Below are 18689 nucleotides of genomic sequence, written 5' to 3' on the forward strand. Positions count from 1 at the left end.
TTACTGCCAGACATCAAGTACAGGCCATTGGGATCGACCGCCAAACTTGTAACAGCTTCTAAGTGGGCTACCATCGAGTGGATCAGTTTGCCTTTGGAAAGAAAAATTGTTACTCTTTATTGATGATTTGCTTCAGCTTAATCACATGCCAACTTGTATACCACCCTGGTCTCCTCAGTCGTTCCTTCTGTGTACATCTTGGATCAACTTTTTCCATCAATTCAAACAACACAGCTCCCCTCTTGTGTTTGGTCATATTAATAAAAAGAAGTAAAACAGCTTAAATTTCAGATGAGACCATCTTTTAAGCCACAATAAACTCAGTGAGATTTACATGTTCACTAATTACTAGTTAGATATCACTAAACTTGTGTACCCTTTAGTTATAGACAAACTACATGGGCTTCTGAAGACAGAAAGTTCAAATTCAAAGAGAGAAAGAAGAGAAAGAAAGCATGGTCAGGGTTTGGTGGGAATAACACACAGAATATAATTTAGAAGATAAAATTGCTAGCAACTAAATACAACCACAAATGAATATATTAAGACAGCAGATAGCCAAGAAATATGGCTGCTCATACAAAGTTCTTCCTTCCCAATTTAGCTCTGCACATTTCCACAGACTGGTGAAATGCAGTCCACTGAAAAAACAAGGTATACAAACTTAGACTAGGGATTTCTCTCTTTTTCTTTTCTCTATCTTTCTTGATTTCTTAGGTAAGGAGAAAGGGGTTGAAAAGAAAGAGGGGGAATATAGAAGTATCTTACAGGAATAATAAGATTAAAAAGTAGATTAATGAATTTATATTTCAATTTAGAGCTTTATTATTTTGTTTACATTGTTATAGATTATTATATATTGATACAGATTTAAGGTTATCATTGGTATAAATTTTGGTATATTGATACATATTAAGGTTATTTTGTTTTACACACACACACACACACACACACACACACACACACACACACACACATTTCTATTCTGGTATGAGGTACTGTACTCATACAACTCACTTATAAATACAAGGTTTACTTCCAGTCCTTTAAAAAGCTGTGATTACAAACTGTTTAGGATAATTAAGTAATGCAAGTTAATAATAAATTGATCAAACTCATGGTCATGTCAGATAACTAGTCTAGTTTAATCCCAGCACTCAGGAGGCAGATGGATCTCTTTGAGTTTAAGGCCAGCGTGGTCTACAAAGCGAGTCCAGGATAGCCAAGACTACATAGAGAAACCCTGTCTTGGAAAAAATAAAAGAAAGAAAGAACAAAAGAAAGAAAGATGTTTCCTAGGCTAAACAGATAGTAAATATCTAAAAACAAGCTATGTTTTTGCCTATTCAGATGTAATATACATAGCTAATGATATGCACAATTAAACAGGTGGTCTTCAAAAGCCTCAGAGACCTATAGAATATGGCATTTAAAGATGTTCTTATGATTTCAAGGACTCTGACAAGGAAACATATCAGCTCTGCACAATACCCTCAGCCTACTTCAAAGATAATGGGCACTGAAGAACCTCTATTAGGAGATGGCTTTAAATACAGCAAGCTAGCCAATGGGCAAAAGTAATGTCCCTACCTTCTCTGTAGACTATGTGCTGTCCAAAAATGGATAAAACTTGGACGTAGGCTGAGCTGACTACCTAGCTTGGCGGAGACAGGGTAAGCAAGTCCTTAATAGTTCCTGCCTCACAGATATGTCTGTCGGATATACTGGGCCAGATGGCTGAAGAAGATGCTCTAACATTATAGAGATTTTGGGTGACTGTCCAGGCAGTGAACTGTCTCTGTCATATTTATTTTTATTTTGGAAGCTGCTGGCCTATACTTCCTGCTTACTCAGGTAATAAATTTATTCCTTGTCAAGTCTCTAATGGGGTTGAAGACTAGACAGTTATAGTTTTAAAATCAAGCTTAACTGTTTAGGAGTTAAGAAGATGTTTTAAGGTCTAGATAGATGTTTTTAGCTTGATAGATACAATATATGACAGAAACTGATTTAAGTTCAGAGCTTTACATTCACCAAGACAGGATCGATAGTATTTTCTCCTAATTGCTAATATATAAAAGCTATGCATGCAACTTTTATGTATGGTTTTCATGATGGTTTCATGGTTGCTCTATATAATATCACACACAGTCTTTTATTGAATTAAAATGGGGGAATGTTGGAGAAGGGTCTTGTGCACTGTGTTTTTAGATGCTGATTTCAGTGCCCTGAGGTCTGGTTACTGCCCTGCCATGGCACTGTTATAAATGTGGATCGTCATCTCCTGTACCCATGTTCCCCAATTATCCCCGACTGACTAAACGAAGCTGCCTACACATCTGGACAGGGCAGAAGTTAGGTAGGCTGGCCAAAGTTCACGCCCTTAGAGAAAGTCAAGGATCATGGGAAGAGGAGGAGAGAGGAAGGAAGCGAGACCACCATGGGCTAACATGGAGAGAACCACATGGCTGGGTTGACAGTGTTGCAGAGAAACAGCCCAGATGAAAAGCATAAGCAAGTATTTATGGAATTATGGATGAGAAGCAGCCCAGATAGGAATGATTAAGGAAATGGCATGGGATGTGGGGCTAGGTGGTAAGGAGGTAGTTTAGGGGGTTAATATCTGCCCAGCCCCAGGTAAAATAATGCTTATCTAAAATATATCAGGTGCCTGTGTTTTTTATTGTTTGATAGCAGGTTAAATAAAACCACTATAATAATTACAGGCTCTTAAAAATAAAATTAATACTTTATTTTCTGCAATATCTTAAGTACTAAACAAACTAAAACCATTCCATATTGTCTAATACAGTCTTAGCAAATGAACAGAAACAGAATGGGGAAAGTGTTTCAGTGCCTACTCCACTCCTACTCCTATAAAGCTACTATTAGACACCACAATTAGCGTACTTTTTGTAGAGGTTTGCTGCTGTTTTAGTTTCTTGTTGCTGGTGCTGGTTTTGCTTCTGCAGAACTCAGTCCTCAGTAATTCCTTACCTGTATTGTTATCGTAGAATTTGATGTGCCTGTCTTCATGAGCGGTGATGCTGATGGGAAGAGTGGGGTGACTGATGACTCTGTTTATTTGGCACGAAGAATTGGCTGCTAAAAAAGAAAAATTAAAAATCAATACAAATTAGTCACAGTAACTTTTTTTTTTTCATATCAGAGGGGTATAAATACCTAAACAGGCAGGAAAAAAAATAAACAATGCAACTTTAGTCTGGCTGTGGGTCAATTATTCTCCAATTACTTCTCCAGCTTCAGCGTTGTAAAATGGGTGTTGCCTGAGCTAAACCCTGTCGTGCATCTCCAGGTAATCAAAAGTCAGAAGCTCCTTCTCCACCATGCTGGGCATGGATACCACTAGACACTGGTGCCAGCAAGTCTCCACGTTCTGTGATTGTTTGCTACCCTAATAAAGTTCTATCAGCCACGTGTGATGGCGCACACCTTTAACTCCAGCACTTGGGAGGCAGGAGCATGTGGGTCTCTGTGAGTTCAGCCTGCCTCGTCTACGTAGAGAGTTCCAGGCCAGCCAAAACAAAAACAAACACCACCACCGAAAAACGTTCTGTCATTTGGATACAAGCAATCTTCAAAGTTAAACCTCAGTTCCTTCTGCACATGAAGCTGTGTTTCTACAGTTGTGATCAAACATAAGCACGAAGGGAGGGCTCGGGCCTTCGTATCATGCCTTGGTTCCTTCTTCACATCGTAATAGAAAAAAGTCATCTTGCATCCCACCAGATTTCATGCTAATAACTGTGTACTATTTAAGAGTTTTCAAAGAGATTAATTACTACACCCAGTTTGTTCTCTCTATATACAACAGAAAATGCCACCTGGACATGTGGAGTAAGTTCTTTTTGTGCAGTCTTTCTATTGTTTGTTTTGTTTTGGTTGCTAGACTATGTTGAAGTTTAAAAAACCTTTTTAAAGCAAATGTGTTTTCAGGTTTGGGTAGCGACACATTATAATTCAAGCATTCTTCATAGTGACTCTGGCAGTTATACTTTTGATTAAGAATACAGAGACTTTTAAAACTTGGTATACATACCTGAATCTAGATTGGATTCTAATGTGAGAATTCGCTGTTGTGTTTCCATGTTAAAGATGCTTGTATATCCCTTGCTGAACGATGCTACCATATGGCTTGGGTCACTGCTCACTAGATCCACAGAAGCAGGAATTCCTAGTTCTAAGCGTCAGAAATATTCATAGAGAATGACAATTAAAAGGTCTGCTTGGCAAAGTGCTCAAAACGCAGCAAGCAAATCAAAGTTTTAGTTAAGTGAATAAGGCTTATCATTTGAACAAAAGTTATCCCTATAACCTTTCAGTTAAGAGTGCTTCTTTCGTAACTTGCAGCCTTAGTCTATTTTATTATCCTTACCTGTTAAATGTTTTCTACCCATTATTCTGCTAATACACTCATGGAAGGCAAAGTTATTTATAAAGAGAATGAAAGCATATGGACTGGTAAGTTTTATAGCTTCTACTTCAATTTCAGGCATAGAGTAACACAGTGGGAACTCAGTATTTTAAAAATCTATCTTGAAGAAAAGAAAACAATGACAGCAAATCCATCCTGGGATAAGGTGCAGCTCAGAAGTACCATGCTTTCCTAGCATGGAGTTAAATCTTCAAAGTCTAAATCCAAGTTATGACAACTGCAGATATTTGTATATCCTTTGCTGAAGAACCAAGGTCTTCTGTGGCTAGAAGTATAATGCAGTGCTAGGATGTTTGCCTAGTATGTAAATCACTACACAAATACAAAACAGAATTATCAAGGGACTAAACCCGGAACTCATTTATAGCAAAAACAGAATGATAAAGCCAGTGTGTTAAGTAACATATGCCTAAAATCCAAGCCCTTTGGAAGTTGAGGCCCAATGATTATTAATTTGCGGTCAGCCTGGACTATACAACAAATTCATGGCAAGCCTGGGCTATATAGTAAGGTACTGCCATAAGAAAAACACGTAGGTTAAATATAAAAATATAATAATCTGTTTCATTTGGTTCAACATCTAACTAAAGCAAGGCAATAACTGAAAACTGAATATATGGCCAAAGACCTAGGATTAGACAGTAAGTGAACAGCAACAGACACTATAAGTACTCAACCAAATGAGCCACCAAAGGATCCAGCAGGAAAACTGGTGAAATACTGCCACATGCCCAAGAAAGGCAAAAAGGAGCCAGAATGACATCAAAAGTGAATGAAAATGCAGGGCAAATGGACCTTGCACATGCTGCAGCCCAGGCTGCCAAGTGCCATGAGCACTTCAGGAAAAACGCTAGTTATTTCTCATGACAAGTCAATAGCAAACACCTTCCCTAAAACTCTACAATTCTACTGTGAGATCTCTACTACCCACAATGAAAATTTATGAATGTTCATAATAAATTACTCCTAACAGCCTCACATTGGAACAACCTAAGTAGTATCTACTAAGGGAAGAAATGGTCTAACTCCAAAGCTGTGTCAGCTACAGGACTACAGCTCACCAGGTGTGTCAGAACACATCCTTAACATCTGAAGTTTTCACTGAAATACATATCTCAATTTTTAAAATTTTAACACCATTTTCTCATCAAATGCTATGTTTAAAAAAAAATATATATATACACACATACACATACATATACACACATACACATGTTGAAATTTCAAACAAAAATACTGTTATTCCTTAAAAAAAAAAAAACCCAGAAATTTATATAGTCAGGAGCTTATATAGTCGTTTAATTGTATGCTTTTTCAGAATAGGATGTTCTATACCAGATCTGGAAATTTTACTTTTAAGGAGTGTACCTTGGTTATCATTAAACACACTCAGTGCTGGAGCAACCTCGGTTGTGTTCCATAAACGAAGAGTGCCATCTGCTGAGCAGGACAGCAGCCGCTGGTGTGCCGCACTGTAGGCCAGGCCCCACACTGCATCCGTGTGGCCCAGCAGAGGGCCTCTTAGAACAGAAGGATCTGTGTAAGGCAACAAAGTGCAAAACCAAGAAGGGAAATTGTAAAGGCGTGTAGGTTCTACTGCAAACAGAATAGAGCATCTGGAAACTGCATAATACAATTGTCCTCGGTTCCATTATTCTTCTGAAATGCTTTCATAATTACAATTTTCAAAATATACAAAGATAAGAGTTTGAAAATTCTAAATTAGAATTAAGAAGCACAACTTTGTTTTTAAAGAAAACTATGTTAATGCTTATTAAATAAGTAGAAGAAGAGCATTTTGCTTGCTGACTTTATGCTTACTGGTAGTGAAATTGAAATGGTTTTAATGACAAACATGACATGTTAAATAATCTGTGTTAAAACTAAAGCAGCCAATTTCAAAAGATTTTTGCAAGAGAAGTTTTGGCACCATCTAGAGACGCAGTATGATATGGACTCATGACATATGATATTACACTGCTCTTAAGACCAAAGGGCCCGTGTGCATCCATGCATGCACGAATGCGCACATGTATGTGTAGTGAGGGTGGAGGAAGGACAGAGAGACTGGGTCTGATTCTGGAACTCAGACAGGCTAGTCTAAATTCACAGCCATTCTCCTGCTTCACACTGCCAAGCTCAGGATTTCAGGCAAACATCACTAAACCTAGCCAAAGGGCATTCGTTAACCTTCAAGACCCTTTATAATAAATATTTTAGAGGCATGGGCTTTAAAACTAATTAGCTTCTATTTTCCTCCAGTAACTGACCAAGGAAATAATGTCAGCATTCATTTATCTTCAAAGTTGTTTGTCAAAAACAGTAATGAAACATGACTAAAGATGAGTTACAGTGTTTTAAGTACTAGACAGATGTCTAACATGAAGAAAGCAAGCATCAAGCAAACCAGTATTCTTGTCCAAAAGGACTCTTTTCTCAAAAGCATGCTTTTACTTTTAGCATTATGTAGCTGGTTCCTGCATTTATATATGAGTCCTTCTGAATAAGGCATGCTTTTCTTTACTAATTTTTAAAATACATAATATTATCCTTAAAGTATGAAAAACATTTTTAAAGATCATCTCAAAACTTTGGTGAACCACATACCATAAGAATCGTAAGGATCGACGTTGGGATTGGTGGTGCTCCAGCTCTGGATCAGCCCATCAGTGCCACCACTGTAACACTGCTCACCATTGCTGCTCATCACCACGCACAGCACTGGACCTCTGGGACACCAAACAAATTCATCGGCATTAAGTAAATTGCTGTTCTCAAACATTAACTCTACTATATGACTTACAAACATTTAGAATATCTAATTACTCAAATGCCTTTCTACTTTCCAGCTTTTAAGCGTGACTAAAACTACAATGGATGTACTATTCATTTCCTTTCTTTGCTAAACCAAAGGTTAGTAAATTATGGCCTGGAGGCTATTCACCTAGTAGTCCTAAAGCTAAGAATGCTTCCTATATTTTTAAAGCTTAAAATAACAGCACACACAATAACAAGAATATGTTACAAGAATCAGGGCACTGAGTTCAATCCCTAGCCAAACCAAAAGCCAAATGAGGGCAGAAAAAGTCCAGCAGAGAATATAAACCTGAAAAATATTTACTTTCTCACCCTTTACATAAGAAGTATATCAATCTCTATGACAAATCATGTAAAGACATGCTGCTTGTACATAAGGGAAAACAAGAAAATACGTGATTACCATGGTCTCATGCCCGTCATGCCTTTAAGCTATATCCCCAGACTTTGAGTAATTTTTATATAGGCTATGTTAAGGGAAGAAAAAATGTGAGAATTCCTTTTACAGGAATTAAAAAATTATTTTACAGCCTGGCACGGCGGTGCATGCTTGTAATCCCAGAACTCAGGAGACAGAGGCAGATGAATCTCTGTGAGTTTGAGGCCAGCCTGATCTACAAAGCAAGTCCAAGGCAGCCAAGGCTATACAGAGAAATCCTATCTCAAAAACCAAAACCAAACAAAATAAACCAAAATTATTTTACTTTTAACTGTATGTGTGGGTATATATTATCTCTGCACAGGTGCCCACAGAGGCCTAATGAGCTGGAGTGGCAGGCTGTTGTGAACTCCCTCACATGGGTCCTGGGAAATAACTCCAGTGTTCTGTAGAAGCAGCAAGCACACTTACTTAACTGCTGAAGCATCTCTTCAGCCCCAAATGCGAGCATTTCTAAGAAACTTAAATGCTTTGACAGCAGTTAATAATACCAGGATCCCTATTTGGTATTTATGTTATCTGCCAGGTTCTTTCACATTTACATAAAAAAACCCACCACTACTGAACAGAAAAACTGTATTAAAATATGTAAGTGAAAGAATGTACGATGTGCCAATCAAACTGTGTTATAAAGATGCTGGCTTAAGATAAAAAAAGAATCACATACTTACTTGTGAGCCCTGAATGTATAGATAGGCTCCACATCTAGAGAAGTACTCCTAAATCACAGAAAGAAGATGGCTGTAAGTGTTGCACAGGTCAGTAGTGAACAGCAGTACTAACTATGTTACAGTACCATGGTCAGAAGCAGACTCCTGGTGTAACATCCTAAGCCTCAGATGGATACAGAGGCTCACCTAATGGCAGTCACACCTTAGTGGCATCAACAAACCACTACTGTAGTAGGGCACATTGTTACACAGCTGTCTCACACTGTGTAATCCATCCATTAGTGGGAGAGCATCACTCATAAGAGACCACGGGTTGTGAGGCGTTATTTCTGAATGTGATTTCCAGTTATACCATTAATTGACTAACTCAGGGAAGTTTTTATTATTTCAGAATTTCGGATTATCCTATATTTAAAGTAAAACAGAAAATCCACATAGTATCAAATATTCAACACTAAATACATGAGAATCTGAATTAAAAACAAAACAAAACAAAACAAAAAACCAAAGCCAGAACTAGCACATTTTAGCCAATGGTACTTTAGCTTCCCTGTGTTTTCATGAAGGTTAAAACATCTATATTTCATTTTGCAGAAACTGCCCAAGTAAGAAATGGAAGCTGAGTATATGTCATTGCCTCACAGACACTGGGTAAAGGCAAGAACTCACCATTTCCTGCATCACGCTGCAGGGGTCTGTAGGTGTACCTTATCTCTCTCTCCTCAAGTCATTTAACTCAGAGGTAACCAGGCTACTGTTGTCTGCATGTGTAGATATTTTTACTAATTTGTTTTGTTCTTTTCCTAAATCATACATTTACATTTAGCTTCATGTGTCTGAGCTGGAACCGGAACAAGCATAGTAAGCGCTGAGAATCAGGCAAGGGTACAGCACATCTGCATTCCCCATCCATATTCCGCACAGCCTGATCCAGCATTATCCTGCATGACTATAGCACTGATGCTACCGGTGTCTTTTAAACTGCACAGCAGATTTTCTTCTACAAGTAGTACAGCTTCTGGGACACCCTGTGCCACAGTCAGTTGTACTCTTGGACCTAACACAACAAAAGGGTCCTGGCTGGCGGACCCTGGTCCTGGAGGAGGCATGGACCAATGGAGGCGAGCTTCAGAAGGACCTCACCAAGTAAGACCTGGTCTAGCTCAGGGGCTAAGGACACACTTTATAGGAAATCGTGCCTGCTAACACTCACAGTACCAAGCCAAGAATGAACAGTGTCCTTCGGGTCAGACACCTGGTCAGTATGGAAAACTGGCCAGCATAGGAAGGCCCTAACTACTTCTCTTTAAACCCAAACTTCGTAAATAATGGGCCAGAGTGAGGTCAAAGGTTTGATGATGCCAACTGTTCCTATTTATACCTCTTTACATGAACAGGGACATTCACTGCAGACAAGGGCTCCATAAATGAGATAGCCACTGTAACATTTAAGTGTAAGGACTGCAGTCACAGGTACAAACCCTTGGGAACCATCAGGTAAAGATTCCTCCTAAATATCAGACCTAGCACTAAGCTGTCTGAGGATTTACCTATGAATGGTAAAGAATAAACAACTAGAAGAGTTATTTGGGAACTGTAATAGAAAATTACTTTAAAATATGTCTTTTTCTGTTGATAAATAATTTAACAAAAATTATAAAAAAAAAAAAAGGTTAAGAGTCGAGAATGTTCTCACTTTTTGGCTGGGGCTGTTTTTTGCAGATTCCACATTTTCAGTGTATGGTCCTCTGATGCTGTTATTAAAACAGGCTCAATGGGGTGGAAAGCAAGGGCTCGGATGCCATCAAAGTGACTTCTTAACGTAAACTTAGGGTTCCATGTTTTCCTCAAGGCGTCTTTGTTATTTGCTATCTATTAAAGAGACAAAGCATCAGGTTGGGATAGCTGATTTGCTATTAAACTATTACACTGTGCAATTCTCAAAATAATACACTTCTAAAGTAAACAACCAAACTAATTAGCAAGATTAACAATATGTGGCAGTTTTCACTGAAGAAATATAAAATGATAAAACAACAGTTAACATGACCCAATCTAAACTGAAGGTAACTAGTAATCCCAAAGAGATCTCTCTCGTTGCTAGATTGAATCCTGAATGTCCTCCAAAGGCCACGTACTGAAGGGTTGGTCAGCATGTGGCATTCCCAGGAGGTGGAGTCTTTAGCAGTTAGAGCCTACACAAGACAGTGACATCACTGAAAGCTCTGCCCTTAGGAGACAGCGGAACCTGGAACCAGGTCTCTCCTCTCTTTGCTTCCCCAAACCATAAATTAAGCACGTAGCTTTTTCTGAGGCTTGCATCTCACCACAGTTCCAAACCACCATGGACTGAAACATAACTAAGCCTTCGTTCCTAACATGTTACTTACTTCATATTAGTATGTCACAGTGACAGAAAGCTTGAGTAATTATTAGAACTAACACAATTCAAGCTGTAAGACAGAAAGAAAAAGCAATCTGGGGTAGAAAAACTAAGGTTTTTGTTTTGTTTTTCCTTTACGCTTGTGTCCTGGCTGTTTTTGTGTTAACTCTGTCAACAAGCTAGAGTCATTTTGGAAGAGGGAACCTCAAGAGTGAAAACGCTCCCACCAGATTGGCCTGTGGGCAATACCCCCCTAGGCTGTGGGCCTGCATGCTTTAGGAAAGCAGGGTGAGCGCCAGTAAGCAGCACCCTCCACACACTCTGCTCTAGTTCCTGCACTGACTTCCTTCGACGATAGACTGTGATGTGCAACTGCAAGTGGAATAACTCCTTTCTACCCAAGTTGCTTTTGCTCATCGTGCTTCATCTTAGCAATAGAAACCCTAACTAAGACAGCTTGTTAATGTAAGCTATGATCACTTTTTAAAAAACTTTTTTTGATACTTTTAATACTTCCTTCACCAAGATGACAATAAGCTTTATAAACGGGAAATAGAAAATGTTAAAATGGCTGATGATGGTGTCACACACCTGCAACCCCAACACTCGAGGCTGAGAAGGAAGACTTAGAATCCAGGGAATTCACTGAGCTACACCCCTGCTGCATTTTTTCTTTACACATGCACTCAGAGTGGACACTAGCAGCCATGGCAAAGACACCATGGAGGGGACCTTAGGCCTCCAGCCAATGCCCAGCATTGAACCACACCCTGCCAGCAACTCTGACAGAGCTTGGTCTCCTACAAGTCAAGTCTTCAAGTGAGAACACAGCCAATCCCAACATCTTGACTGCAACCACAGACTCTGGTGCAGAGAGATTAGAAGATGGTACTTTTAAAAATATTTTTCTTTTATTAAAAATATTTTTCATACAATACGTTGATTAGTTCCCTTCTCCAATCCCTCCCAGATTCTCTCCTCCTTCCCCTCCTATCTGAATCCCCACCCTTTCTCTCTCTCATTAGAAAACAGACTTCTAGTAATAAGATGAAACAAAAACAAGTAAAATGTGACAAAACAGAGGGAAAAGAACCAAAAGGAAAAAAAAAAGTACAAGAAGCACATAAATAAATAGAGATATACATGTTTCCCACACGGAAATCCCCCAAAACTGGAAACCATAATACATACAAACAGAACATTCAAGGTTAAAAAAAAATTCTCTGACAAAGAAATATGAGACAAAGAACCTCCAAGAATTTCACTGAGGTCATTTTGTACTTTTAAAACATATAGCAACAGATTACTGGTATGGTTAATAAAACATAGAACTACCTTTGGAAACAGGCTAAACACATAACATTAATTTTTCTTGATGGAAAAAGTGAGTCTGCATTAGAAAGCAGTCTAAGTTCCTTCAGCTTCTAGATAAGGCTTCCTGGCTTAGGTAGAGCACAAAGGTGTGCAATGGGAAATGCTGCTTCTAGCCATTAAGTCAGGGTAAACGGAATGACCTCTGCTGTAAGGAGATGTAGGAAAAAAGAAGTAACCACACAGCCACGAAGAGGAGCCAGGCTTCCCAGGGAGCCCGCTCTGGACAGTGTACGGCTGCCCAGGGAGCCCGCTCTGGACAGTGTACGGCTGCCCAGGGAGCCCGCTCTGGACAGTGTACGGCTGCCCAGGGAGCCCACTCTGGACAGTGTACGGCTGCCCAGGGAGCCCGCTCTGGACAGTGTACGGCTGCCCAGGGAGCCCACTCTGGACAGTGTACGGCTGCCCAGGGAGCCCACTCTGGACAGTGTACGGCTGCCCAGGGAGCCCACTCTGGACAGTGTACGGCTGCCCAGGGAGCCCACTCTGGACAGTGTACGGCTGCCCAGGGAGCCCACTCTGGACAGTGTACGGCTGCCCAGGGAGCCCGCTCTGGACAGTGTACGGCTGCCCAGGGAGCCCGCTCTGGACAGTGTACGGCTGCCCAGGGAGCCCGCTCTGGACAGTGTACGGCTGCCCAGGGAGCCCGCTCTGGACAGTGTACGGCTGCCCAGGGAGCCCACTCTGGACAGTGTACGGCTGCCCAGGGAGCCCGCTCTGGACAGTGTACGGCTGCCCAGGGAGCCCGTTCTGGACAGTGTACGGCTGCCCAGGGAGCCCACTCTGGACAGTGTACGGAAGAGGGAGGACAACTGCAGTCAAGTAAGACATCAGCTTATCGCAGTGTCTAAAGAAAAATACGGCTCACAGTTCACAAGGGAAAGAGAATTCCTCTTCCTACCTAAACCAGTACATGTCATACTGACCCACAAAAATAGGCAAAGCCTCTAACTCTAATCTCCAGGCTATTTAGGAAATGTTAGTTTATTTTTAAATCCATCTTTGCAAAGTTTGAAATTAAAGCTAAGCCAAGAGTCATACTTGTGAAAAGGTTTTACCTCTGCCATCTTTTTCTATAAACTCAAACAGTAATGGCATAAAAAACAAAACTGCTACTTACATCATAAGCTAGTGAGTCTGCTTCATTGGCCACTGTCAGGCCTGCTAATTCTCCAAGGCCCAGTTCACTTTCCAGGGCTTCATCTGCTCCCATGATAAATGACTTCCCAGAAGAAGGAGGAAATGTCAGTGCTTCCACTAAGAGGGAGACAAATCCCAGTTACACATCTAAATAGTTCACAACTAGTTTCACATGCTTGCATTACATTTCTGCTATAGGAACATGCACATTTTTATTTGTTCTATTTTGGCTTTTGAGCTTAGGCTAGTCCCGAACGAAATCAATTCTATTGCCTCAGGCTCCTAAGTGCTGGAATTATAGGCCTGAAAGGCTATGCCTCTCTTACATTACAGTTAAGCGATTTTATAAATAGTGAAATTCCATGACCAAAAAACTCTTTTTTACATATTATTCTGCTAATAGCATCATCTAACTATAATTTGCCATCGAACAATAGATTACCAGATTTGTTTCTGGTAATCTACCATCTTTTCCTTTATCATTATATAGAAAATAGTATGACAAAAAGTAAGTTTCTTTCTGGGGCAGTGGTGGCATACACCTTCAATTCCAGCATTCTGGAGGCAGAGGCAGGCAGATCTCTGTGAGTTTGAGGCCAGCCTGGTCTACAGAGTGATTCCAGGACAGCCAGGGGTACACAGAGAAACCCTGTCTTGAAAAACTTAAAAAAAAAAAAAAATTTAGTTTCTCTCTATTTAAAATTTCATGATAATTACTCAAATAGCATCTAAGAGTTACTCAGTGGTTCTTGCTATATGTTGAACACTGCTGATCTCATTCAAAGTAAAATCAATCAATTATACAACATGGAATACTAAAGACACTTCAAAATAAAAACTGTACAATGTGCCTATTTGAGAAAAATTAGTGTTATAGAAGTCAGAACTATCCCTTAGAGTGAGACAAGTGACCGGTTAAAGGGCCACATGGTATGCTAGACTTTAGTACTCTATATTTCTTGATCTGAGGCTGATGGCAATTATCGTCAGTGGCTAATTCCGATTTGTGATGACCCAATGAGTGTTTCCATTTGTGCGCATGTTTTATTTCATTAAAAGATATTTTAAAGTCCGTTTCAAAGCTTTAATAGCTGCTAACTGTGCTTTAAAGAGTTTCACTGTGAAATCTACTTGAATGTTCTTACTTTGTAACTGAACACAGCAGTTCAGTATTTTCAACAAGTACCAATGTAGAACCAGTGAAAAGTAAAATGCTAAACTAAAAATTTATCCACAAAAACTACTGCAACAAGGCACTAAAGCTTGTCTTGCCAGAGGAAATTGCTTCATTGATTAGAAATAATTAAGATGAACTAATATTTCAAAGAATTTGCTAAAGGGATGTTATCTTTTTTAAAAAAGCATGTTAACTGTATTGAGTGTACAGTGGCCTTAAAAGTTGTTTTCAGTGTTGCATTTACTCATGTTTAATAACAGGTATTTGTTAAACTATTAATTACTGGTTATTTATTTTTAAAACAATAGTTGTATCTGGGTGTGGTGGCACACACCTTTAGCCTCAGTGATGGAAACTCAAAATCTTTGTCAGAAAAAAGAAAATCACTGTCTGAATAAAATGGAACACAAATTAAGCCGCTATCACACACGTGCACGAGCATTGTACTAACAAAAACTAGCTTTACCTAGAATGTGGCACATTATCTGAAGGGTTCAAATAATGCTAGATGCTTGCAGAGTAGAAAATCTCCAAACAGGAATTTTCAGGCCAAAATTTCAAATAATAACACATGTGTAACCAGGAGACTAGGCATTCAGCAGGTGTCTTTTGTTTTGTTTTTCATTTCTAACATTTTCATACATGAAATAAAAATGACCTTGTCCTGTAAACAATAAGACTCCTGGGACTGACCACAGCGTGGGTTAGTACTAACTAGTGCTCTGGGCAGGTCTAGTCAGCAGCCAGAAAAAACCACAGGCACATCATGTCTCTCTGTGGTGGGTATCTTGTTCTCTGGGTCCTCACAAGTTAAGACATTGGTTACAGCGCTTTTGGTAACTAAACGTTGCTGCCCTTCATTAGTTTTTGAGAACTAACAAGGACTCAAATTCTACACCGAGAGTAAAGAAGCTTTTCCTGAAAGCGGGGTGAAGAATTTTTAGTAACAGGCAATTAAATATGCAAGCCAACAGTCTTCCCTTTGCCCACCCCACCTTTCTTGGCATGTCTGTCCGTGTTTCCTTTCCTCCACTCACTCCTCTACCCCAGCGCTGGGGTTGAACTGAGCTGTGTGTTAGGTAAATGTTCTATCACCAAGTGATATTTCCAACCCTTTTTGTATTTGTATGACACAGAATTGCACTGTGAAAAACTAGAAACCAAAAAATTTAAAGGGCTTGTACTTCAAATATAACATAAAGCTAAGCTTGAAAGTCATCAATATATGATTTTATATTAAACTAGAAAGAAATTAAGTAAAAACCAGAAGCAGAAAATATGAAAACAGGTGGCTTTCCCCCCATTTTGTTGTTGTTGCTTTGAGACAGGGTCTCATTATGCAGCCCTTGGCTAGCCTCAAACTCTCAGAGAACTTGTTTCCTCTGCCTCTGAGTGCTAGGATTAAAGCATGTGTCACCATGTCTGATGTCCCTTCATTTTTTTTTTTAATCAATGACAAATTAAGAATTTATGCTAACTTTCCAAATGAACCGCAGTACCAACTTGTAGACTCAATTTCCTCAGTGTCGGAATGCAGTAGGCCTGTTACCACTGTGCTGTCAATGGAGCCAGGGAATGAATCAGAAACTAAGAGTTGGTTCTTAAATTTATGCTCTTGCCCCCTGACGTTGAGAGTCAGCCTCCCCTGCGGCTTAGCAAGGGGTGTGTGCAGACTGGGTGCTCTAGGCCCAGCTGCTCACCTTCATCGGCCCTACTGAGCTCCTGCTCAGGAAGCCTGGAGCTGCTGGGTCTGGAAGGGGAACCGACCGATGGCTGCAAGGAGGGAAGCTCGTCCACATCTCTCAAGTTAGCAAGCATATCTTGTAGTTTTGACCTATTGGGCCCTAGCCAAAAAAAAAGGTGGGGGGGAGAAAAAAAGAGAAAACAGAATCACTCATTTCATCAAAACTGTACAACAAACTTTTTCACCTGTCAACATTTACCTATAAAATATCCAACTAGATTGATCAATAAGGAGTAGTTATTTTTGAAGTTTTCGAATGCTAAGAGTTCATTATTTCTGGGAAAGAATTATATTTGAATACATACTTTGTAAATTAAGCTAATGGAATCACTACATAGAAAAAAATTTCCTGTTCAATATGTATAGTCATACTTGTCTACAATGAAACCAGTGACTAGTGCTCTAAATGAAGACAGACAACCAAATGTGAACGCAACTGAACAAATAGCCTTGCTTGCTGACGTCACACTCCCTGCCTTCCATCCTGAAGCCACAGAACCCAGAGTGAAGTCTCATGCCCTGCTGGTTGCTTACCTGGGCTTTGACTCTTCATTCTCCCACATCCCTGTTTTGACTGTTTTATATAGGATAGAGGCTGAAACAGATCTTCGGTAGTTTTTCCTGTTACAAGTTTAATTAAGAATGGGAAAATCTTACCCATAGTCCATTATGGTATTTCCTATACCAGCAAAGAATACAACTGTTTCTAAGCAATTTTAACTAATACCTAAAAAAAATTTAAGATAGTATGACTGGATTACACAATTTGACTGGATATGCTTACACTAAACCAATTAAAAACATCAAAAACGTTTACAATGGTAACAGCTCAATTAAAAAGTGTATTTTGTTAGCTTATAAATTAGTTTCGTACACCAATTCAAAGCTTTAATTCATTTTTCTCCTTATAATACATCTTCACTTGTCCTCATACTACTGTTTTAACAAAGTGACAAGTGAAAATGATAAACAAAATGTGTTGATCTTAATCTACACTCCTCATCTTCAGCGGAAGACATTCAAATTTCTCCCCAAGAGAGTAACGCTTCTTCGCTTAAAAAGCCTGTGTGCTGTATATTTACATGTGATCTTAATGCCCAGGCACAGGGAATCCCAGTTGCTGCTATTAATAGGAATACTGTTCCAGTCAAATGGTGCAGATTTAGATCTTAAGGGATAAATTCTAACTACAATGGGAGAATAGATGAGTCACAGAAGTCTTGGCTACCTTCATTTTAAAGAGCTTTACATTCCAAGATTCTCATGTTAGAACATAATGACCCAAAGAAATATCTTGAAATATTTCTAATGTATGATATACAAATTTCCCTCAACATTTTAGTTTAACTGGCTCAGACTTGGTTCTAAAAGCCATGGCAATTCATGTCTCAATGTATTTTTTAAGTTAAAAGGTTTTTAGCATATTTGAGTAAAAGAATGAAAATCTTGTTTTAATGTTGACCTTTCTCATTCTGACTTAATCTATTCTGAGATAACACTAAATGATTTCAGTGATTGCTAAAATTGTGCTAATATAAATAGTGGATATAGACTTTTCATTGAATTAAGAACTTATACATTCTAAGATTTTAAATACATATTTAAGTGTTTTAAAGATAACTACCAGATTATAAAACAATGTCTTCAGGAAGGGTGGGTCTTAGTATGTTTTACCTTAATTAAAAAGCAAGGAAGGAATACAGTGTATCCTTCTAGTCTTTTGCAACTTATAAATACATTTGACACTAAGTTTAGATTTTAATCTTATTTTGTACTATTTTCACATCTCAAAGGATGAAATTCCTATTGCCATGAAAAGGAAAAGTCATACTTATCATGTCAGTGAGTAGAAGCACAAGAAGGTAGTTTACTCTTGTTCTCCCAAAAAGATGCTTTGTGTTTTTGTTTGTTTGTTTGAAAGCAGGTCTCACGTATCCTGGGATGGTATCCAACTCCTTATCCAGCTAAATATGACCTTGAACTTCTGGTCCTCCTCCCTCCACCTCCAGAGTACTGAGATTACTGATAGGTGCCACTACACCCAGTTTACACACTTCCAGGGATGAGCCCAAGGCTTTGTGCATGCATACTAGGAAAACACTCTACAAACTGAGCTATATCCATAGCGCCTAAAAAGCAGTTTAGTACTGTTTTATCAAAGTTTTGAAGGGATTTATATTCCTTACACACTTAACTAGATCTATTGATAAACTTTTCATTTGCAAAATGAGTTATATGATCCACAGGGCTAAAAAATCATTTTGGCTTGTTTCTGATATGCAACATATTTTATTGAAATGAGGAAAAAGGTAATTGGTGATATTGCTATAAAGTGAACTGGCCAAAACATTTACATTAGAAAACAGACTCTTTAAATTATGTTTGACTGTGTGCCCTGTATAGCATATAGAGATGAGAGCAAAGGAATTGTGTGTTGTGAACACAGACTATTCAGGGGTAGAAATTAGCTTCTTTTTGTCTCAAGATCAGA

General features: G+C 39.0%; 1 protein-coding gene across 3 annotated transcripts in view; it reads right to left on the reverse strand.

The window, feature by feature from the left end:
• Positions 1 to 18689, reverse strand: part of STRN (striatin) — a 100381-nt gene that overhangs the window by 19879 nt on the left and 61813 nt on the right. For 2 of the 3 annotated variants that reach the window (XR_014781288.1, XM_084793088.1), the window contains exons 9-18: positions 16733 to 16819; positions 16155 to 16298; positions 13258 to 13394; positions 10080 to 10255; positions 8384 to 8431; positions 7064 to 7185; positions 5825 to 5992; positions 4061 to 4201; positions 2998 to 3105; positions 5 to 91 (exon numbers count right to left, since the gene is read on the reverse strand). Coding sequence is in view for 2 of the 3 variants with exons in the window: in XM_084793088.1 (XP_084649214.1) it covers positions 5 to 91; positions 2998 to 3105; positions 4061 to 4201; positions 5825 to 5992; positions 7064 to 7185; positions 8384 to 8431; positions 10080 to 10255; positions 13258 to 13394; positions 16155 to 16298; positions 16733 to 16819 (1218 nt within the window). In the remaining variant the exon portion in view is untranslated. The remainder of the gene's footprint in view (positions 1 to 4; positions 92 to 2997; positions 3106 to 4060; positions 4202 to 5824; positions 5993 to 7063; positions 7186 to 8383; positions 8432 to 10079; positions 10256 to 13257; positions 13395 to 16154; positions 16299 to 16732; positions 16820 to 18689) is intronic. The other variant, XM_084793089.1, reaches the window with a different exon arrangement.

The sequence above is a fragment of the Acomys minous genome, assembly GCF_964271855.1.
Source record: "Acomys minous genome assembly, chromosome: 8".
NCBI lineage: Eukaryota > Metazoa > Chordata > Mammalia > Rodentia > Muridae > Acomys > Acomys minous.